This window comes from Harpia harpyja, chromosome 8, assembly GCF_026419915.1.
Source record: "Harpia harpyja isolate bHarHar1 chromosome 8, bHarHar1 primary haplotype, whole genome shotgun sequence".
Lineage (NCBI taxonomy): Eukaryota > Metazoa > Chordata > Aves > Accipitriformes > Accipitridae > Harpia > Harpia harpyja.
Genome location: NC_068947.1, coordinates 52989049 through 53012130, shown reverse-complemented (window position 1 = coordinate 53012130; position 23082 = coordinate 52989049). Strand labels below are relative to the sequence as shown.

Here is a 23082-nt window from a genome sequence, read left to right as displayed (position 1 = left end):
CCATCCAGGGAGCTACAGGCAAGTATGAGCATCAAAACCCACAGGAGCAGATCCTATGCATTGGCCCAGATGGCACTTTGCGCACAAGGAGACGTTTCCGTGCAAGCCTGGAAGTCTGTTAGCGCACATAGCTTTCTCCGGCATATCTTTCACCTGTGAAGGACCCAGAAGCAACAGAGCTTGTAAGAGGGCCATGTAAGCCATGTAAGAGGGGAGATCCTGTGAGGATATTCCAGCAATCTGAAAATCAAGAATGGCCTATAATCTGGAAAATGCAATTTCTTCTTTACTGACTGGAGACCTTGACACATGGGGGGATAGTGACAGAGGACTGGGACTGTTTCCAGACTACTCTTCTCAACATCCCTGTCTGTCACATTTGAGAATGCACTCTGCCTGACAATAGAAGTATATCTTTCCCCCCATTTTCATCTTGTCATCTTTTCATTGCATCCTCTCCTCTGTCCTCCAACTTTTTCTTCTCCTTTCTGCTAACATACCAGGCAAAGATATCAACCACCCTCCACTCACAGTGTTCAGGGAGGGAGAACCTGTGACTTTCAACTGCTCCTGGATAAGAACTCTGTCTCCTGGTCAAAATAGGCTGAAGGGAAGGATGCCAGGCTACAGCTCAGGGATTTTTTCTGGTAAAGAGCATACGCAGAGAAGGAATTCAACAAGTGCTTCCAGAGCAACGGGACGCAAAGCTAAGGTCTGATCCTGTTTGTATATTGTGCCTATCTCAATGACACAGACACCTCTTACTCTCTTAGGAGGTATCTCAGTGACAATGCATCTGAGAGCGCCAGGCACAAACCTCTTTGTAGGCAAATAGCACTTGTTCCTTCATGCCCTGCTCTTCTCCTCTCCCTCCCTTTCCTCCAGTGTCAGATTTCTTTTAATTTTCACCCCACTTCACCTATTTTCTGCTTTTTCTATCCTTTTATTTTACTCCAACTCTCTATTTCCCTTTTCTTTTTCAGAAGACAGCTACACAGCCTTTTGGCAACTTTGGCAGCTTTTTCATGGACTTCCAACTCCAGTGCCAGTTGGGGTTAGAAGGAGATAAAACCAGAACCCAGGAACATCTCTGACCTTTTGACTCTTCCAGGAAAACTAAGCAAGGCCAGCATGACTAGTTAACCTAGCAAAAAGGTATAGACAGCAGCCCCAGTGGCACTGGTACATGAAGAGAACAAGCCCTAGCAAGAGGTTGTTTCATTCCCCAAGTAGAGCTTTCAGGGACGTTCCACCAGGGAATGTTAAGTCATATTGTTGGGGGTGGGAGCAGGGGGCTGGGGAGCATTCGTGTTGCTGCCTGCTGTTTTCTACAGTAGGAGTATGCTGCCTGTGTGATTCAGCGTACTCTCTCAGCTGGTTTAGGTAGTTTTGTAGCACCTGAGCATGTGCTGATAAACAGAAAAGTTGTTCTGCTCCAGAAATGGCTGCATGTAACTGGCTGAAAGACACCTGAAGATGAGTCTGCAAATTGTTCCAAGATCCTGCTAGTCGAGAGGCACTACAAATATTAAATATTTTCTCCAGAGTGACATTCCTTGCCTTTGTCCTCCATACCGTAGCCTATGGAAGTACCCAGAGAAACGTTGCACAAAGAAAGGGTGCCTGAAAGTCTTTATTTTTTGATAATTTTTGTATGCCCAGTCCCAAAACAAAAGAAAATGATGAGGAGAAAAAGTGGGTCACATAGAACGAGAGTGTCTCAGTTGGCAGACATAGTTGCTTTGATCCAGGAGACATAATTGCAAACCTTAGTGTAAACCCCGGGATAGCCTTTCTGCGCACATCCAATACCCCAGGAAACAATGCCCTGGAGCTGCCCATTGCAGACTACTGGACCACCGGAATCCCCCTGTGCACATAAAGAACACAGATATTCAGCAAATGGTATCAGCGTAAGTGGTGAGCCAGAGATCCCAGAAATCACTGACATTCGAGGGAGCTCCATTGGGCTTTTTCTACACAGAAGTTCTACAAAGGTCATTTCTGATTACCACTCTACACCTGATGCTACTGTGCCTTACTTTATCCCCAAGGGCACCACACCTAAGGATGAGTAAGCTCCCTATTTTTGATGGATGTAGTCCTTGGCAGACACTTAGGATACGTGTGTCTTAAACATTATTCTGCCAAATATTTCCGTGGAGCTAGGCACATGTAAAATGCAGAGCAATTGTCAAGTGTGTTCATTTTCCAGACTGCCTGGATCTTGGCATACTGGCTATTTCATTTTCAGTGAGTCCAAAACTAACATTTGTGTCCTAAGCTCTAAAGTCACTGTGATTAATATTGACTCTCTGGTGCAGCACTCCTCCATTTTCAATAGCCTAAGGTGCAGGAGGTGGCAAAGTCTGCTTGTGGATATATAGGGCAGAGGTATTTGCTGACTCAAAAAAGGGACAATGACTAACCGAGTGGAAAAAAAACCTAGTCTCACTCAATAAGCAACTTTCACCCTAAGCCTCCTCTGTTGTTCAAAAAACCAGCATTCAGATGTGCTAGTGCAGTGAGTATAGCAGATTCTCTAACATGATGGCCTCTTCTACTAGCAAAAGAAAGGAGAGAAACATATGTGAAAGGAGAGGCAGATGTTTTACCTGGCAGGAGTCTTTTCCTCCCTCCATGAATCCTACACACATCATGTTCTTGGTAATTTCCCCAGGGTAGGCTTTGGTGCACTGGCTTGAGGAGAGTACAGGAGCCTTCAGGCACTGCAGTGTGTCTGGATACGCATCTACAATAAAAGAGGGAGAGATGGTTGATTACATCTCTGAGTTCATGTCAGAGCCCGAAGAAGATCTTTCTTAGCAGAAAAGTAATCACTGAATATCCTGGTTTAGCAGTCATCATTTTCCTCTGAACAGTAATCGCAGCATGGATTCCTTTTGTTTAGATAGAACAGGTTCTACCCATGGGTCCACCATTCTACACTGCAGCCATGTTAATTTTTCTGATACCTAGAAAATCATCAATTGGCAAGTGTGGAGCTAAGAGCTACTCTTGTAGCACATACGCTGGAGGGAACCTGGGCCTCAAGAAAACCATCCTCTCCTCTGGTGCAGGTTTCGTTGTTGTCAGTGGATTAGACACCAGTCACCATCCACATCTCTGACCATGGAGCTCTCTTGTAGTAATTTTAGATCGACAGTCACAGATCTTGATCTTGTTCTCAGAGAACTGACAACTCTATTGACATTAGTTAAATCGCTAGTGCTTGGCACTGCACAGCTGATAGTGCCAGGCCACAAAATTTATGGCAGCGTGAACATGCTGATGAACGGCACATGGATGACTTAAGTGATTCCATGTTCGTAACACAGAACAAGAGGAAGGACCTTGTAAAAGCTTGCCTTTAAGGCAGTTAAATGGTTACTGTCCTACACAGACTGATTGCTCAAAAAGGCCTGTCACACAGCACTTCTCTGTGCTTTACCCTGTACTGTTTGGAGCCAATTGTAGAGGTCTTAGAGTGTCTCCCGGGCCCTCACGATGCTGTACATTCCCCAGAGTACTCACTGGCATTGCTGAGTGTGTTGCCCCAGCCAGAGATTAGGCATGTGGTGCCTGTGGCCACGCAGCTGGTAGGCAGAGGAATGGTTTGGACAGCGCGGTTGAGCTGGGCTGGTTTGGCAAGTTTGATGAGCATAATGTCATTGTCCAGTGTTCTGGAGCTGTAGCCAGGGTGGCGGATTACTTCAGCTGAACTAATCAACTGTTGTGACGATTCTGTGAGTGCCAGGTTATGTTTCCCGAGCTGCACTTGGATGCGACTGAAAAAGAGAAGGAATGGCGTATACGTTACTGTTACCGACAGGTTATGGGGAACCTCCCTGTTACTGCATGCACTCGCTTCAACATCGCTGTTTCCATGCAGGTTGTCTGTCTTGTCCTGCAATAAGTCCTGGGGATCCACACTGAGATCTTACCCACTCCCACTACAGGTGGTGAACTTCTGCAGGTTTATTTTGCTGAGCTGGGACAAGTTGAATATCTAACAGTGCTTTATACAAACATTCTGGCAAAAGGCAAACTGCTATCACCCTGACCTTATTCCTCTTCCTGTTGTCCAGTAACTAAGTTTTAGCAAGATTAATACAATTTATAAGAAATCACAGCCCGTAATTCATTGCTAGATTATCACATTGTCACTTCAGAAAGTGCTCTGCATTCACAGAAACTTTTGCAGAAGTGGAAAACCCCTTATGATGCCTCAGCCCAGCTTCCTGAATGAGCCACCCCATTCCTTGACTGTCTCCTGTCAGAATGGAGCCACTTACATATTTGGATCTCACAGCTCAGAATTCCTGCTAGAAGTGAACTGGAACAAAGAAGCAGGTTACGGAAGAATTTATTTTTTTCTACTTACGACTTATAGCAGTGAGCAGCTGACACTACCCACTGGCTGTTGATTAGGGAACCTCCACAGAAGTGATACCCAGAATTCAGGGACACCTGATAGGGGACAGAGTTCACTGCACAGGTGTAGCCTCCCACAATCTTGTCATCATCATCATCAGCGGCAGCGTCAATGGGGAAGGCAACTGGGGGATAAGAAGTGGCATATGTCAACATCTGGCATAAGGAATCTTGTGCCTCTGTGACTGACTGAAGCATCTCACTTGTAGGCTCTACTTCTGTAAAAACGCACGGTAGCAGTGTTGGGAAGCACTCACCCATAGTCCAAAAATTTAGAGAAGCTTTAGGACTTCCTGGGCCAGAGATGTTATCTTTATACCTCATAGTCCTTAAGAGAAAGACAGTCTTTTTTTGAACATATGGACACATTTCAGTATTCCTGGGTCAAGAACACCTGTGAAGGCATTCATTCCCCATTTTGTGACACAAGCAGTTATGAACAGACAGCAGTCAGAAGATGTTACAGTGCTCTGCCTTAAAACTTTTGTAAGTTGAAACTGGACTTCACTTTCCCATAATAGACTACCTTGTAAATTTGCTCAGAAAATAAGCTTCCTTATAAATTACAAAAATAGAAGGAAAAAATATACTTACCAGCCACACCAACAAAGGTGACAAACAGTATGTACTTCATGATCTTGACACAGCCTCAAGCCCAGACTGGTGGACTGGAAGCCTGAGCTGCTAGAAATACATTTTTTGAAATGGCCTTATCTCTAGTCCAAGGTTTTCTGCAGACAAAAAGTACACAGTGGAAAATTTGAAGATCCAAATGTGGGCATTAACAGGCACTGCTAGAAAGTACAAATAACATATCTGTTAATCATAAACCTTTCCTAAGATAGAAAGCTATCTAAAATTATTTCAGAGTGCAGCCTTCAATTTAAAGATACGTTTGGGCTTTGAAAGATGTGTAGTTTTTTGCCTGTCTTATTCTTACACGCAGCATCTGTTGAGAGCAACCCTCAAACCCCTTTGAGGTTCCTCTGCGCTAATGGTGTCATTCTTAAAAATGCATATTAAAAATGCTGAATATTGTAGGTAATGGACAGTAAGATACTATACATTTATTTTGGAAAAGAAAACCAACAAAAAAACCCCAAAACAAAACCAAAAAAACCTCTCAGTGTTAAGTTTGTTAAGTTTATTTTAGCAAATTCCTTTTCTTGAGTAATATGTGTGTCTGGTTTTATCATATAGAACACAGTGTTCTCCCAAATAAAATTATTCAAAAGTAATTTCAGTAAGTGAGTACAAAAAACCTATTCTGTGCCCCCCACCACCTCCCAAGTTAAACAGTTTAATGTGGGAATGTACACCCACATTTCTCTTTGAAAGATTTCTCCCTTTCCTAATTTCTCTACCCTAATCTATATGAAAATATTGGCCCAAGTACTGAACCACGTCTTTTATTTAGCATTGGAATGTTCTATAGACACTCATTTTTGCTACAGAAGAATTTCAATATAACATTGATGTTTATGGAGGTAATGTATACGAACAAAAATACTGTGACCACAAATCATGAGATCTTCTGAAATCCTTCTCTGAAAGAGTGATGATTTCTCTCATGATGCTGAGTTTGCTCAAGCTTGATGCATTTGATGAATAATCATTTTCCAAGCAGCTGCCAACTTCATCATGTTAGCTCCTGAAAGACAAGGGATAACCTCAAGTGACTGTGAACAGAAATCATATGCTTTGAGATGCTGAAATGGCATGAGAGACTAAATAGGAATAATCTTTCTACTCCATTTCTTAATCAATTTTTTTGAGAGCCCTGGAGCACTGGTACACACAGTGGCACTGTCCAGGTGGAAATTTTCTTTCATGTTAAAGGGCAAGTCCAAGGCCAGGGACTCCTCCAGGGAGCTGCATGACTTGTCTTGGGCTTTAAACTGGTATCTGTGCACGGTTTTCTTACAAACGTGTTTTATCCTGAGAAACAGATAAGGAGTAGAAGCTTCCTGTGGAGAAGGGAAAGATCCATAATAGGACTAAGCATGGCAAAAATTACCAAAGCTATCCAATCCCATCCTAACTAAGCAGAGCAAGAACAATTCCTAATCTACAATAGTGTATAATTTGATCTCCCTGTGGATTTGTAATTTCTTTGTCCAAAACATGCCATTGGCATAGAGACCAGCTGTCATCAGATATTTTAAACCAGTATTTTTCCTGAGATATAGCTCTAATAACCTATTAGGTAACACCTAGGCTATGAAGGACAGCTTCCTTTTCCTTCTTTTCACAGGGTTTAGTATTCGGTTTAGTATCCACCCAAATGTCAGGAAAATCCAGTAACTCAGCATCTGAATTGGGAAGCTCAACCATACCTGCTTCTATCTTTGTACTTTTTTTGTTTTCACTTGTTACTTATTTAATCTACTCTGATCTTTAACTGATCAGTTATTCTTAACAGCAGGAAAGGCATCATATAGGGCTGGCTCCTTTCTCCTTGAAGAAAAAGGTGTCTCTGAGACTCTCTATGCTACTTGCTTAAATCAACTATTGACCCCTTCCCAGGCTACTGCCAGAGCTCACGGCAGAAGTCCTGGGTCATAGTTCCTGTGGTTCTTGTGTTCCTAAGGCCACGATGGCAGACATCTGGTGAACATACCTCACCCAAGTCCCTCCCATTCTCCTATGTGCCTCTCAGGGCCCCTTCTAGAGGCTCCCATGAATCCTAGAACTCCACAGTGCATGCCAGCAGGGCAGCTCATAGAGCAAACTGATCTCAAATGAAGGCAAATGGGGTGTTTGTGATGCACAACTTGGAGGTCATTCAGCAGACAGACTGCTTCAGAACAGTCCTTCAGGCCTTTCAGTGAGAGCTGTGAATGATGAACAGAATTCTTTCATTCAGGCTGAAATTGGAACACCTCCTCCTGCCCCTCCTTCCTTTCTTTAAGACTATGAATGCTTACCTGAAATGTAAATACCCTCTTCTGCTCAATGCTGCTGAACATTCAACAGATCATTGTAAGGTTTTTTTCCAGGGTCTTTCAAAAAATACACTCCGGGGATACATCTCCAGCTGCAGACAAGTTTCTCATTTAATGCAGTGATGCTGCAGCAGGATGCTGGTGGGTCCAGGGACACGGGAAGGAGGAGGATTGGTGAATGGAAGGCAGATGTGTTAGTTATTATCAATGGACAAGCAATGGCAGCTTGCATTTCTAGAAAGCTATGTTCCTAGTTCAAGTATTTCAGTCAACTGTATCACCACTGGACTCAGATAAAGTAAATAGGTTTGTCCAGGCTGATGTAAGATCATGGGAAAAGGAAACCTGGCAAGACCGCAGGCTGACAGAGATAAAGCTTCCCAGGAGCATAAAGCAGAGGAGTTTCTCAAGCTAGTCCTTGTACATCTCGCAGAGCTTGGTGGTGGAGGTGCCATTGATTCTCTTTTCCCAAGTCTCTCCTGCCTGGGAGGAGCTGGTTGAAAGGCACCCCATGTGACCTAGGACCATCAAGTCCCCAGTTGGTGGAAGCCAGGAGGAGAGTGTCTGGGGAAGGGTTTTGCATCTTCTGCTCTTTGCATCTCCAATCGATGGTCAGACAGAGGCTCCTGGTTTACAATGTTCCAGTGCAGGGGTCTCCAAAGGGGAGTCCATGCACCCCTGGGGGTGCGCATGACGATCCACTGGCATGTGGGAAGAAAACATTAGAACTTCAGTATTACACATATATAATTATCAATTACTAAATATACATATACTCGGGGTGTGTGCTCAAAAGTATTTTACTGATAGGGGTGCACAATGAAAAATGTTTGGAGACCACTGTTCTAGTGGTTTCAACAAATAACTTACACGTTCTTTCTTACATTCTGCTATAACATCAGCCTCGAATTCTGCCGAGCCTTCATGTTCTCTCTGATTTCTTCACTACCATGGCTTCCTTCCTCTCTTGCTCACTCCCGGCTTCCCCCCAGCAAATTAAAATTCTGCCGACACTCTCAACTGCATTTGCCATTTTCCATTTCTCAACCTACACAAATGTGCACCATGTGCTTTCCACCATGACACAGCTGTTGCATCATGTTCCAAAGGTGCCATGGAAGTGAAGGTGTCAGTGTGAAGGCTGCACACGTTTCATTTGTGAAGTTCTTTGGCAGCTTCTAGGCTCTTCTGTTCTCTTCCTGACTCAGGGTGGTAAAGACGAAGCCTCATGTTTCAGAGTAGCACAGAAAAAAACTCAGGATGATATTTCAGGAGTTGCTGTGAAGACTTCTGATGTTTCAAACTTTCAGCTCTTGCTAATTCCTCTGTAGCTCATTGGCTACTGCTACACTTTAAGAGAATGGATTCAGGTCTGGTGCTGTGAAACTCAGTCCTCTTTCTCTCAGTTGCTTTTCCTGGAGATGCTGATGATGACAAGATTGTGGGACGCTACAGTTGCCCAGAGCATTCAGTTCCCTACCAGTGTCCTTGAATGTTGGGTATCACTTCTGCGGTGGTTCACTCACCAACAACCAGTGGTTCCTGTCAGCTACTCACTGCTAGAAATCGTAAGTATGGATTGGGTTGTGTATCTGGATTCTAGTCAAATCTTGCAAAGTCACCAGATTTGGAATACGATGCCTACCAAAAGAAGAGAATCCAAGGTGGCAGCACATGGTGTATCTGACACCAAAGGAGAAACACTACCTTCTGTCTCACTGCATTACATGATCTTTCTAATATACCTGCACTCTCGGCATCCTTTTCTGTGCGTCCTAACATGCCCTTCTGTGCACATTTGCATTCCTCCAGATTTCTCCATGGATCTTTCTTGTCCTAATTTTAGGGCATACCTCTGCAGAGAGAGCACAGATCAAGGATCATGCTCTTCTGCAACAGGAAATGTAATCTTCCTTCCCTAAGCATTGCTCTCAGTGTCTGAAGTGATCCATCTATTCTGGCACCAATTCCACAGTTGCCAGCTGGGGATCCACTGGACAGGATACCCAACTAGCAAGGCTCTCCAGACTCTGTCTTTCATGAAATCATAAAGCTCCTAGAGCTCTGTGACACATGCACCTTTGATTAGGGCAACACTCCCTTACTCTATTCCAAGTGTCTGCCAGTCCCCATGTGGCACCAAGTTGTTCTACCCATGGTTAATTGCTGCTCTTCTCTGCTGGCAATTTTGCAGGCATATACAAGTGAGGATGGGAGAGTACAACGCTGATGTGAAAGAACACAGTGAACTAGTCAGGAGTGCCGCATTAATAATTCACCATCCTAGATATGATTCAAGAAGCCTTGATAATGACATTATGTTGATCAAGCTGGCAACCACCATGGACTACAGTGCTGACATTCAACCCACAGCTCTGCCCAGCTCCTGTGCCAAGGAGGGTCCCAAGTGCCTTTTTCAAGATGAGGAAACACACTGAGCAGTGGCTGTGAGTATCAGTGTATGTTGCATGTATCTGGTCACGCTTCTTCTGCTTTACTGCCAGGCTCATGAGATCCCTGTACGTTTCACTCCTGCTTTGCAGCCTTTCCATGTTCTGCCTGCATGTTCCCCAAACGGTCCTGCCAGTGTGCCTCAATCAACAATGCCCTTTGCATTTGCTCATGCAGGTGAAGGGGTTGCCCTGCTTTGCTGGATGGCTCTCACATATAGATCTACAGGTTTCTCTCTTCACTGACAGTGCTGAGTCCCAAGACAAAACCTAATTTTCGCTGCTGTCCTAGCAGCCAATTTCTCTAAGGTTCTCCAGTGACTGAGAGCTCCAGTTCTGAGTAACCAGAAGTGCCAATAGGCTTACCCAGGCCAGATCACCAGCAACATGATCTGTGTAAGATTCCTGGATGGTGGGAAAGACTCATGCCAGGTAAGCATTGATGTCTGCACAGAGCCCTGGGTCACACACTTGAGGGTGCCTCAGGCGCACAGCATATGTCAGAGCTTGGCAGAGCGCTTAGGCCTCCTCATCTCCAGGTTTTCTGTTCTGACACAGTATCCTTCCAGGAGGGTTTCAGCACAGAATGGACTTCACCCAAACTAGCAGGTCCAGCTACATCTGCTGGGCACTGAGTGCAGTAGCAGTGAATTGTTGGGATTAGGGGAGTCAGCAAATAAGGGGTGCTATCTTTCTGTGCTCCCAGATCATGACTTGCGGCACTTCATTTTTGCATTCCCTGGATTTTTTTGTACCAGGTCAAAACCTTTCGAGGTGAGATCAGCTCATGCTTCTAAATTTTTCTCTCCAGGGTGACTCAGGTGGCCCAGCTGTATGCATTGGAAAACTCCAGGGAATCGTGTCACAGGGAACTGAGTGTGCTCTGAAAGGTTATCTCAGTGTCTACACTAAGGTTTGCAATTACATTGATTAAATAAAAGAAACCATTACAGCCTAGTGATATGTTGATGACTGCCTGGCTCCTTGGCCACTACCTTCCTGCCCTATCACTCCTCTTAAGAAGATAATAGCATAAATAAAAGTCTTACTTAAAGAGCCTTACAGATAGATGTGCTGGGGACTGACAACCACCATACACAAGTGGGGGTCCCTGCAGCCTCACACCAGCTCCTCCTGAACCTTCCCTCCTGTTCTGGTTTGGGTGTGTATGCTAGGAGCAGTGCCCTAGAACTGCTGGGCTAGGGGATAGGGAACTGTGCAACCATCTAGGAAGTCTTCTGAGCCAGGTACCTGCTTTTCTTTACTCCTGGCCCTCTTACTGAGAAAGGGAGGAGAAGGAACAAGTCCCTAGGGAGGAGGTTCCGACATCTGTGGGCTGGAGTCCTATTTTGCTCCTGCCAATGGTGAAGTTATCGTCTCACTGGTACTGTGACAGCTTTGACAGTGGTCATTTCAGCTATGGTGGTAGGTCTAAGAGTGATCAGAGACCACAGGCGCAGAGCAATCAGGTCATGGGCAATGGCCGTGACCAATGATCATCAGCTTTCCCCTTCACTTCCTCAGGGACATCTGAGGCAGGTGGACTGAGTCCACCTGGATCTAGCAGGTAACATAGATTATCTTCTAGGGAAAGGAAAAAAATAGCAAGCAGGTGGGGAAAAGGCCCATGACCTCATAGCAGTGTAAAGCATGGAAGAAGATTGATTAAGAAAGGAAGGATGGGAAGGTGAGGGGCAGGGGCAGTGGCAGCACTAGCTGCATATTTATGTCTACCCTGCTGCTATTCTGGTTTTTGTTAAGTTCTCTTTTTCAGAAGAAGGAAAGTTATGTCTTCTTTCAGAGTGCATGAGCTCAGGAACTAGGGACGGATCCTGGAGGACTGTGGGCCAGAGGCACTGGGGGAATAACAAAGTAAGGAGAGACCATGGTACTGGGGAGAAGGGTAGGAAACGCATGAGAATAACAGTGGTCCCACAGGGAGCCAGAAGTGGATATACAGCCACAGCCTGCGTCCCAGGAATCTTCAGCAAATGGCTAGACCAGAAAGGAAAGGAAGGACCCTGAAAGGACATAGCAGATGAGAGAGATCAGATTTTAAAGCATTAATTTAATCCACCTCATCCAGCACATGATCTGTAGTGAGCAGCCAAAAAAACCTCCCCTGAAGGGTCTCTGCACCCTAAGCCTGTGTAAACTGGGCCCCTACTGGGCAATTTTAACATCTCCAAACTTAGAAACTGCCCCTTTGCTGTGAGAATAAGGGATGGAGAGTTTGGGAAAGAAAAGGGAGGCCAAAGAGGGGCTGGAAAAAGTGTAAAGGTGGTGAGATGGAAAGTCAGGTGGTCTAAAAAAGCTGGGGAAGGAGTTTAGAGGTGGCAGCCAGTGAGGCTGGCACAGTGAAATAGAATAGATGAGGAAGGGGAACTTGCACCAGATAAGCAGACACAGCTGGATTAGAAATGGAATTAGAATGGACTGGTTGGGGATGAGAGATGTGAAAGGAGCAGCACAGGTCTGACTGGGCAAGGAATCTGGGATGACAAGCCTGAGGAGGAAGGATTTCTCTAAGAATTGTCTGCAAACAAGTGGCCCTAGAGAAACTTTCTGTACCCCCCTCCAATAGATGTCGGGGACTCCCCTGCTCCCTCAAGTTGCCACCTCCCACTGGTCTTGCCATTAGAGACACACACACACCTGGAACCCAGGTCACTTCACTTACTTGTTAGCTAGTCTGGCTTCATGTTCACTAGTGATCACACACGCTCACATACCCTTCTTTGCCCCAGCTGCTGTCATGACGAACATGGCCGCTCTTACCTGTGGCCCTAGTCCAGTTTCTGGCACTTAAGTTCACTCACTCTGGTCTCTCCAGTTGCTGGTACCTGTGGTCTGACTCTAGTTCCTAGCACTTAGACCTCCATACACAAAACACATGTGGACAGAATAGACAGTCCCTCCCTCACGGAAATACTTAGAAATGGAATTTCATAAGACATGGATACACTGAATGAAGCAGGCACAAGGCATAGCCAGACAAGCATACTTGCCAGCAACCTGTTTACCCTTTTATAACTTTATTCCTCTATTTTCTTACATCTATTCTTCCCCAAATCCAGTAGTTCAGGTTCTGATTTGGGAAGCTTGGCCATACCTGCTTTTATCTTGGTACTTTTGTGTTTTCCCTTGTTTCTTCTTTAATCTTAGCAGAAAATAGACTGAAAGAATTAGACATTTTGAACTGAAAAACTAAAAGGCTGTCAAGCTAGCTACTCTTCAGAAGGCAGCAACATGTTAGGCAATTCCTGAGAGACACACTAGAGGTCCTGAGTTGCATCCTCCAGATACTTCCTTCTTTCCAAGAGTGTGCAAACATTTTTTGGTTTCCTAAAATGGAGAAGTTACTCTGAATAAAAATCTTCACCCTGGAATGAGTAGTAAATTCTAATGCATGTGACTAGAGAAGAATGTGCAGCCCAGCTGCACTGAAATGATTTTGCCATGTCTCAGAGTTCTAACACAGCATAATCTTAGAATTAATTCCCACAGTCTCCATAGCCTGTTTCATTTCCCATCAAGTTTCTGAAATAGTTTCTCCCTCCAGGACTTGAGGTCTGATTACCACTGGAAGAAAAGTTTTTTAACAGGTCCAGCGTGACAGACAATAATCAAACTAAAAATCCTGTAGTATCTCCATGCACAAGACATGTAGGGGTCATTTTAGGACATTCATCAAAGCAGCAGTGTCCCATGGAACTGTCTCAACATGGTCCATGGAAGTGTCTCAAGGAGTTCTGTCCTAGCAGTAAGGTGAAAGGGCAAATTGTCAGTAAATTCAGATGGCGAACAAGCAAAATCAAGACAAGACTTCCATGGAAGATAAAAAAGAATAGGTTGTAGTGAGTAAATGCTAAAAATATGCATTAAAGGATAATCCGTGTCAAAACAATAAAAGAATATAGACGTATATTAAATTTGGTCAAACTCATTTGCTAACTGCTGTATTGACTTTGAAAGCAGCACAAAAATTCAAAGAAAAATGTAAAAGAAATGGAAGGTAATAAAAAAAAAAATTCTGTATTGTCTACAATTCCTTGACAAGTCACTGAAACTGTAATACACCCAGCACAGGGCTCAACCTTGCTGGAGCACAGGTAAGGAATAATTTCTCCTGAGAAAACCTGCAGTGGCAAGAACTGGCAGGGACTGAACAGGAGCCATGGTCAAAACCCTACTTCTCATATGCTAAGTGTCCATGACACTGGACATCATACAAAACTTTTACACATCATAGAGAATATATTTTCTTTCCTGTCTGGGAAGAAGCTATAGCTTCTCAGGTAATTTGTGTTAACTTCTTAAAAAAGCAGGATTGAAAAAGTGAGACAGGAAACATTCACTACCAAAATTTGTGAGATCCACACTGCTCTGAATTCTGGTATGACCCTAGGAGCTCAGCCTTAGGCCCATACAAAGTACAATATCACTAGGCTCACAGACAGAACATGCCTTTTCTACAAATACATAAAGGTCAAGGGAAGATATGAATCTCTCTAGAGCTTCAGGCAAATATGTGAGGGGGGATATCAACAAAGTGGGAAGAAAAAGAGAAAACCTCAGTAGTATTCCTTATTGTTTGGAAGATGCAACATCAGGATTACTGAAAAAGATAATTGAAACTAAATATTTATATTTCATTCAGAGTACTAGTGAGAAAAGAATCAGCTACAATAATGTAAGTTTTTTGAACCTTACATATTCAGAAAATAATAGAGTGGTATAGGTTAAGGCAAGGTTGTACTTGGCAGACTAGAAGAAACAGACTGTTCTTGAGGCTAATGTCTAACCACAGTTTTTGCTTTCAGAAAAAAAAGCTGGCAGAGATGCCTTGTTTTTTGCAATTAGAAAGTGAATTAGAGCTCTCAGGAGGATTAAACTGCAGGGAACATGCTTCCCTCACTGGAAAGCTGAAGAAATTAGGATGTGATTAAGCATGATTTTTGTGCCTCCACTATCTTGGTCTATCATCTTTGCTTCTGTCTAACACAAGTTCTAAGTTGTGAGGTATCACCTTTCAGGTATTAAGAACGTCTCTCCGGACTAAAACAATATATGTTTACATTTACTGGAGTAAACCCTTCTGGAAAGATGGCCTGAGTTCTATCCACAGGTGCAATTGAGTCAAAAAATTATTTATGAGGCCAATATTCCCAGGTTCATGGCTGACAGATCCAATATGCAGACATGCATGATGATGGAATGACAGACAGTACAACATTCAGCCAGCAACTTACTGGTCTGCAAGCTATCCCACATTTTTGTCAAGAGCTCAGAACACTACCTGTCTTGTGGAAAGGCTAAAGCAAAACTTACAGTCACATGAATACTTAGCTTTGCTTTTAATGGCTCACCAAAGAGGGTATCAAAGGTGGACTGTCTCTTCTCTCTTCTCTGCCCAAGCTTGATGGAAAGATCAGAACAAGGGGAGGGGCGTCAGTCTCTCTAGCTTCTTCTCTCTTAACTGACAATGAGCAGTAACACACTGTTCTGGGACAGCTGACGGGCCATGCTGACTCTTTTGCTTGCTCTGTTACCTGGTGAGAGGCAACAGATCCATCTGCAGCACAGCTCTCATCCAAACCATGCAGAGCTGGTGTGAGGTAGAGGACCCGTTTTGGCCATCATCTGTACTACTTCTCCTCCCTTTCTCTTTTTCTCTCTCATTCATGCAGGTGCTGGCGTCGGAAGACTCATCACACAGTGGCCAGCAGAAATCCTTAACAGAGCTGGAGAGACTGTGGACATCTCCTGCTACCAGAATTATACCACACTTGCCTATATGTTGTGGTACCAGCAGACTCCAAGAAATGGTCTGAATTTAGTAGCCAGTACTTCTCCATGGATGCAGAACTCTTATGAGGAAGGTTACAATGAGGCCAAGTTTGAGATAAACAGAAATTATAATGATCATTCTGTGATGACCATCAAGAATGTGACATCCAAGGATGCAGCCACATATTTCTGTGCTGCGAGTGATCACACGGTACAGTGAGGGGGTTGAACACTAAGATAAAATCCCCGCCTTGGCTGAGTGAGAGATGGAGTCTCTGAAAAAAGTGAGACAGATTGGAGAGGGGCAGAGGAAGAGCAGAAGAAAAACAAGGGAGAAATGGGGGAATAGAGCCAGGACTTTTTGGAAGGAAAAGGGACAAACAAAGCAGTGCAGCAGCATCTAGTTTCAAAGACAAAAAGCCTTCAGAAATACAAACCCATGGATCAGCAATAAGAATTGAGGCACTGCTGCTGTGGTTAGTGAAAGGCAGCAGATAATTCTTAAGATTGGTGTTACAGAAGCACAGCCATGTTCTGGGCTACTAGTTCCCCACCACAGCACCGAGAAAAGGGTACAAACCAAGAGGGAGAATTCCACACACTCATGATCCACCCAAAGACAGAGGTGCCCTATGAGAGATTGATTGGTGTGGGAGGAGATGCCAGCCTCTGATTATGGACATAGGAGGATAGCACCAGTACAGGTGGGAGGAAACATACCCAGGGGACCAGGCATACCTTCCACTGTGGGAGGAACAGCCCCTTGGCAGCTTTACAAGCAACAGTGTACCCTGCAGCACTTCTGTTCACCTGCTCCACACACTGCTTAACTGCAGGATCCCTCTCTTCCTTGCCACAGAAATGCATACAGTTCTGAGCTGGACCAAGGACTTCACAGCAAAACCTCATGAGCAGAGAAAGGAAACCACAAAAAGCTGCTGTCACCTGGTACTCCCCTTGTGAGGGACAGCTGAAGGCAGAAATTGCCTCCCATTGTGCCTCTGTCTTCATTGCTTGCAGAGATGAGCTTTTGATGAACTAATTGCTCTTCTGTGATGGGCCTGGGAAAAGTGAGGGCTGGGTATAATGAGGGTTCCCCCACCTACCATTGCCTGTCTGCGCTCCTGTTTTTATTGCATAACCTAGGACTTATCTTTTCTTCAAAGAAAGGGAAATGGCACATAAAAGAGCAAAAGTTATCTTTAAGAAGGTATGGCTATACACTTGTGTATTGGGGGCTTCTGGTTTTAGGTCATGTCTTTGACAGTCTGTGTACCATTGAGCATGGACCAATTGTTTATCTCATATGCTCATATGGAAGACATAGCATATGAAGCACATAACTATCACAGGTAGCAAACGTACTATCCTGCTCACTGATGTGGCAAAGCTGGATATGCTGAAATGAAACATACTATTTGATTACAGCAAAAAAAGGTCCTAGTCTCCTGACCAACCACACCGTGTAAATGTTACTTTGCCTCCAGGCTCTGCTCTAAAAGAAGCTAAACTGTTCTTGGCTAGGGAAATCTGGACACGACAGAAACTTGTGTTCATTGTAGTCTCACCCTGGAGGTGGAGGCTCTCAAGAGGCTAAAACTAGTTGCATCCCAGACTTACTCCAGTCCTCCAAAGACATTTCTGAAAGACTCAGCTTCACACACCACTCCTTGCACACCTTGGCAGCCAGTGTTCTTCTGACTCCAGGAACTGCTCAGCAACAAGTGTTACACACCATTCCTTGCTCCCAGGGAGCACTCATCTGCTCCTCAGAACACTCTCAGGTCCATGATCTACTCACTGTTCATACCAGGCTACAGACATCTAACAGGGAAGCACTGGGAAAGCATTGTGTCTCACATAGCAGAGACATGCTGAGTTCCTTATTCTCTTCAGCCTCTGATCTTCTTATATAGAGATCATCTTTACACAGGTACCAAACACATTCACTCTGTTGCTGTCTGGAATTACTACTGCTGATCCAAATGCCCTGTGAAAGTTTTAGGAAAAGTAATTTATGCTAGAATCATTAAGGAATATAAACACCATAGTGGTAACTTTGGGAGTGACTTTTGGGTGATTTTTTTTTTTTTTTTAATTCTCTTTTAATAAATTACCAGTTCATGAAAATCATAATGTCACAGTCCTAGCTCAGACCTCTTGCATAAACACTGAAAACCAGCTTTATCAGCTCTGGGAACATAACAGAGGAAGGATCCCTTTCTATTGCTCAACTCTTGAACACTTTTAGTTTAGAGTGGCAAATGCAATTTTAAGGCCCTGTGAAAACAAACTTATCAGTAGCCTTCAAAATCCAGCAGATTAATGAGCTGGCTATTGACTGGTCACAGCTGTGCAATTTCCAGGTCTCCACAGAGGTCTCTAGTGGTCATTGCCATCTTGAAGGTCTGCAGTCACAGTTCCCTATTCCAGCTCTGAGGTACAATATTCTCCTGTGCAGTGCTTCTTTTGCCAGCTTGAACTGGCACTGCACAAAAAGCAGCTATTCTAAGAAGTTTCTCATGAAACAGCTACTCTCCTCCTTGTTGCACTCCCTGTCCTCATATTTATTCTTCGTCTCCTGCTGTAGAAGGTGGCAGGGGAGCTGTAGCTACAGAAACCATAGTCAAAGGTACTTGTTTTAGGTGCTCACCACTGACATCTCAGGCACGTCTGTGTAAACAGCTGTATATTTGCAATGAACGGCCTACCTGCAGTCTAGAGGTTATACTGGCTACTCAGAAGATAAGATGATGGAAGGAGAGGCTGTGTAAAGTCACATCTCTATGCAGATAATGATGTTATACCATGTGATGTGGTCATTCTGCAACTACAGGGAGGGTTTCGAAGAATCATAGAATCACAGAATCACAGAATGTTTGAGGTTGGAAGGAGCCTCTGAGGGTCATCTTGTCCAAAACCCCTGCTCAAGCAGGGCCACCCGGAGCCAGTGGTCCAGGACTGTGTCTAGACAGCTTTTGAATATCTCTAAGCATGCAGACTCCACAACCTCCCTAGGCAACCTACTCCAGTGCTCAGTCACCCTCACAGTAAAAAAGTCTTTCCTCGTGTTCAGAAGGAACCTCCTGTGTTTCAGTCTGTGCCCATTGCCTCTGGTCCTGTCACTGGGCACCACTGAAAAAAGCCTGTCTCCATCCTCTTTGCACCCTCCCTTCAGGTACTTAAATACATTAATCAGATCCCTCCTGAGCCTTCTCTCTCTAGGCTAAACAGTCCTAGCTCTCCCAGCCTCTCCTATGTGAAGTGCTCCAGTCCCTTAATCATCTTTGTGGCCCTTTGTTGAATGCTCTCCAGTATGTTCATGTCTCTCTTGTAGTGAAGAGCCCAGAATTGGACACAGTACTCCAAGTGTGGCCTTAACAGTGCTGAATAAAGGGGAAGGATCACCTCCCTAGACCTGCTGGCAACATTCCTCCTAATGCAGCCCAGGATACCATTCACCTTCTTTGCAGCAAGAGCACGCTGCTGGCTCATGTTCAACCTGCTGTCCACCAGGAGCCCCAGATCCTTTCCTGCCAAGCTGCTTTCCAGCTGGGTGGCCCCCAGCATATACTGGTTCATGGGACTATTCCTCCCCAGGTGTGGGACTTTGCACTTCCCCTTGTTGAATTTCATGAGGAGGCTGTCAGCCCATTTCTCCAGCCTGTCGAGGTCCCTCTGGATGGCAGCATGACCCTGTGGTGTACCAGCCACTCCTCCCAGTTTGGTGTTGTCTGCAAAGTTGCTGAGGGTGTACTCTCCCCCATCATCCAGATCATTAATGAAGATATTAAACAGAAGATGTTTCCCACTACAGCTGCTGTTTCTCAGGCTTCCTGTGACACAAGAACTGACATGGAACAGAAATAACAGGACAGATAACCTTGTGTTAATCATCCAATACAGGTATTGGGTTGGGAGCAGAAGATGAACTTTTGGGAAACAATATTGTTCTTTAGTGGAACAACTTGGGCGCAAATCAATGGCATCTAACAAGAAGCTTCAGTAGACACAGGCTGAAAGAGAAGGGAAATAAAAGAAAAATACATACATAGGATGGTATAGCATCACTATCTGCATAGGGATGTGTATTGGGTCTGGCTGGGATGGAGTTAACTTCCCCATAGCAGCCCTCATAGTGCTGTGCTTTGTATTTGTAGCTAGAAAGGTGTTGATAACACACCAGTGTTTTGGCTACTGCTGAGCAGTGCTCACACAGCATCAAGGCGGTCTCTCCAAACACCCCCCTCCCCACCCCCGCTCCTCTCGTGGTTTAACCCCAGCCAGCAACTAAGCACCACGCAGCCGCTCACTCACTCCCCCCACAACCAGTAGGAAGGGAGAGATAATTGGGAAAAAAAAAGGTAGAACTCGTGGGTTGAGATAAGAACAGTGTAATAGAACAGAAAGGAAGAAACTAATAATGACAATAATAATATTAAATATTAAATTAAAAATTAAATAATATTAAAATGACAATAATAAGAATAAAAGGATTGGAATATACAAGCGATGCACAATGCAATTGCTCACCTCCCACTGACCAATGCCCAGTTAGTTCCTGAGCAGCGATCCCCCCAGGAAAACTCCCCCCAGTTTAAATACTGGGCATGACATCACATGGTATGGAATACCCCTCTGGCCAGTTTGGGTCAGCTGTCCTGGCTGTGTCCCGTCCCAGCTTCTTGTGCCCCCCCCAGCCTTCTTGCTGGCTGGGCATGAGAAGCTGAAAAATCTTTGACTTGGTATACAACAACTGAAAACATCAGTGTGTTATCAACATTCTTCTCATACTAAACCCAAAGCATAGCACTATACCAGCTACTAGGAAGACAATTAACTCTATCCCAGCTGAAACCAGGACAGCTCCAAAGGCCAGTAGGCTGGGTGTGGGCAAGAGGTTGGGAGGGGACATAGCCAGAAGAGCTGACCCGAGCTGACCAAAGGGATATTCCATACCATATGATGTCATTCTCAGCAATAAAAAGCTAAGAAAAAGGAGGAGGAGTGGGGACATTTAGGATTAAGGCATTTGTCTTCTGGAGCAACTGCTACATGTACTGAGGCTCTACTTCCCAGAATGTGGCTGAATATCGCCTGCAGATGGGAAGTAGAGAATAAATCTTTTTGTTTACCTTTGCTTCTGCATGAGGCCTTTGCTTTTTCTTTATTAACTGCCTTTATCAGGATGCACAAGTTCTTTTTCATCTTATTTTCTCCCACCCATCCTGCTGAGGAGGGGAAGTGATAGAGGGCCTTGGTGAGCACCTGGCAGCCAGCCAAGGTCAACCCACCACAGTATGTGATTTTTCACATCCTTTCCTTCCATCATCTTGTCTTTTCAGTACACAGATATGCCTTGAAAAGGGGCTGTTGCTTAATTTTAGGGGTTTGTGGCCAAAAGAACTGAATGTTTATGAAAAGAACTTCCTAGTGTCCCTAAAACAAATCTGTAAAGCTCGGGGTGTCTCTGTAGTTCTGCCTGCTTCTTTGTAGCTGCTTCTTCTGTAAACTCTGAAGAAGAATCTAGGACTGATGTAAGTGATACGATCACTATTTTCCTGTGAAATTCCCCACTAAAATGACACCACTGTTAGAAAATACAGCCCTAAATGTCTCTTGCTTGCATATTCTTGCCTTTCCTTGTTGTCTGAATTTTTACACAGCTTGGCCCATGAAGCCTCCTATGAGAGACATGGAAATAAAAATCAAGGAATTCTCTTTCCTCTCTTCTCTCCCTCTCACTCATTTAAATTCATGGCCTACAAGGCCTTTCCTTTTGACAGGTTACAGATGAACAAAATGGGGCAAGACTGGTCTCTGCTGGCATATCTTGGAAATTCTCTTATGAACATGCCCTGAGGAGATTTTAGCATCACATAGAAACACTCCTTCAAAATTAACACAGAGGTGATTTGCTTTTTTTAAATGAAAGACACCATATGGGAGAGAGTCTGTTAGTGACAGTAATGACACTAATGGAGTTGTAGACTGGAGAAGGAGACAGAATAATCTTAAATGAATTTCAGTAGAATCGTTTTAGACCCTGAATAAACAGTCCTGAGATCAGAGGCAGACTAAGACCAAGGCAGGCAAATAAGATCTCACTATTAGTGTTATTATTTAGGCAGAGCCAGACAAATAAAATCCTAAATGTATTTTTAAAAAGACTTCAATCTAAACAAAGACAAATGTCTGCAGTCATTCCTGTAATTAGTGACTTAAGCACACAGTTTTGCTGTTGTAGAAGAGAGGATACTGTAGGGACACCTGAGATCAGCTGTCCAATATCTTACCTTCTGGAATTCTATGTCTTGGTCCTAAATGTTTCAGCTTAGTCTATGTTTCTCATTCCCTTCCCTGGGACACTAACAGCTGTTCCCAGCTGAGCAGGCTGTATCAGAAATTATGGGTTCTTCTGTGATACCTGAAAATAAGGGAAAATAATTTGTGATTTTCCTAGTAGAATTACCTTGTTTCGGAGGATTGTGTTCTGTACCTACAGTCTATTTTTTTATATTAAGACAGACTGAAGTGAAACCATTAAAGACCAATGTGAACTACATGTTTACTGCAGCTACTCAGTCATGTTGCCAACTAGGTGTTGACCTTTTATGTGAGAACACTAGGTCAGGATGGGCTGCGTATGCCCCAAACCTAAACCGGTTTGTTCATGTGCCTCTCTTTCCCTGTATTGTCTCAGTGTGTGCTGGTACGCACAGTCTCACGGGCACAGATCTTTCTCTCTTGGGAGCTACACGTCATACCTGCACAAACCTATGGGGGAAAAAAATACAGTTTTGTGTCTCCATTTAGTTACGTGTAAGGGAGGGAGACAAAAGTATCCTGTTACCTGTCACTGCCAGTCCCCATCCGCTTCAGACAGTCCAAAATAAAGTCACGCTCCTACTCCTAGATGAAGCCTTTTCATAGTAAGGGTCACAGGCACCTGGAGAAGCTTGTGCTTCTGCTTCCCGTAACAGGGCAGTCAGAGGAATACAAACTTAAGAGTTCAGCACCCTGCTTCCTTCCCTTTCAGAGCAAATGTCACAGGTGCAGCACAGATCAAAGAGGATATTCACAATCTGGCCAAGCTACAAACAGAAATACCAGTCTGTAGTAAGCAAATTGCTCTCAATGCAAACTAGGTACTGTGGGCTTGAGGTCTGTTTATCATCCTGAGCAGAAGAAAAATAAGAGTGGGAAGGAAAGCAGCATGAACACTGTCTTGAAGTTACCAAGTGAAAAATAACTGCATTTAAAATCAGCTAATAAAAGAAAAAAAAAATTACTTTTTTGTCTATAGGAAAAAATTGTCGGGATTATAAATTCAGGGATAATGGACACACTAAGAGGTAATCGGGCTTATCACACAGAAACAGCAACGGCAGAGGAAGGATGTGGCCGGTGCTTCCCATGGCAATCTTTCATGGTGACTGCGTGACAAAAATGGGAGGGCGGAG

General features: G+C 44.2%; 1 protein-coding gene across 6 annotated transcripts in view; it reads right to left on the bottom strand.

Annotated features, from left to right (window-relative positions):
* Window positions 1-1626: 1626 nt before the first annotated feature.
* Window positions 1627-23082, bottom strand: part of LOC128145042 (trypsin I-P1-like) — a 56057-nt gene continuing 34601 nt past the window's right edge. The window contains exons 1-9 of one of the 6 annotated variants that reach the window (XM_052794635.1): window positions 22473-22726; window positions 21916-22046; window positions 7362-9234; window positions 5937-6085; window positions 5029-5165; window positions 4385-4559; window positions 3535-3788; window positions 2616-2752; window positions 1627-1870 (exon numbers count right to left, since the gene is read on the bottom strand). In XM_052794635.1, the coding sequence (XP_052650595.1) occupies window positions 1721-1870; window positions 2616-2752; window positions 3535-3788; window positions 4385-4559; window positions 5029-5068 (756 nt within the window). In that variant the 5' untranslated portion in view covers window positions 5069-5165; window positions 5937-6085; window positions 7362-9234; window positions 21916-22046; window positions 22473-22726 and the 3' untranslated portion in view covers window positions 1627-1720. Of the gene's footprint in view, window positions 1871-2615; window positions 2753-3534; window positions 3789-4384; window positions 4560-5028; window positions 11793-21915; window positions 22047-22472; window positions 22727-23082 lie in introns of those variants that run through there. The other 5 variants (XM_052794636.1, XM_052794633.1, XM_052794632.1 and 2 more) reach the window with 5 other exon arrangements.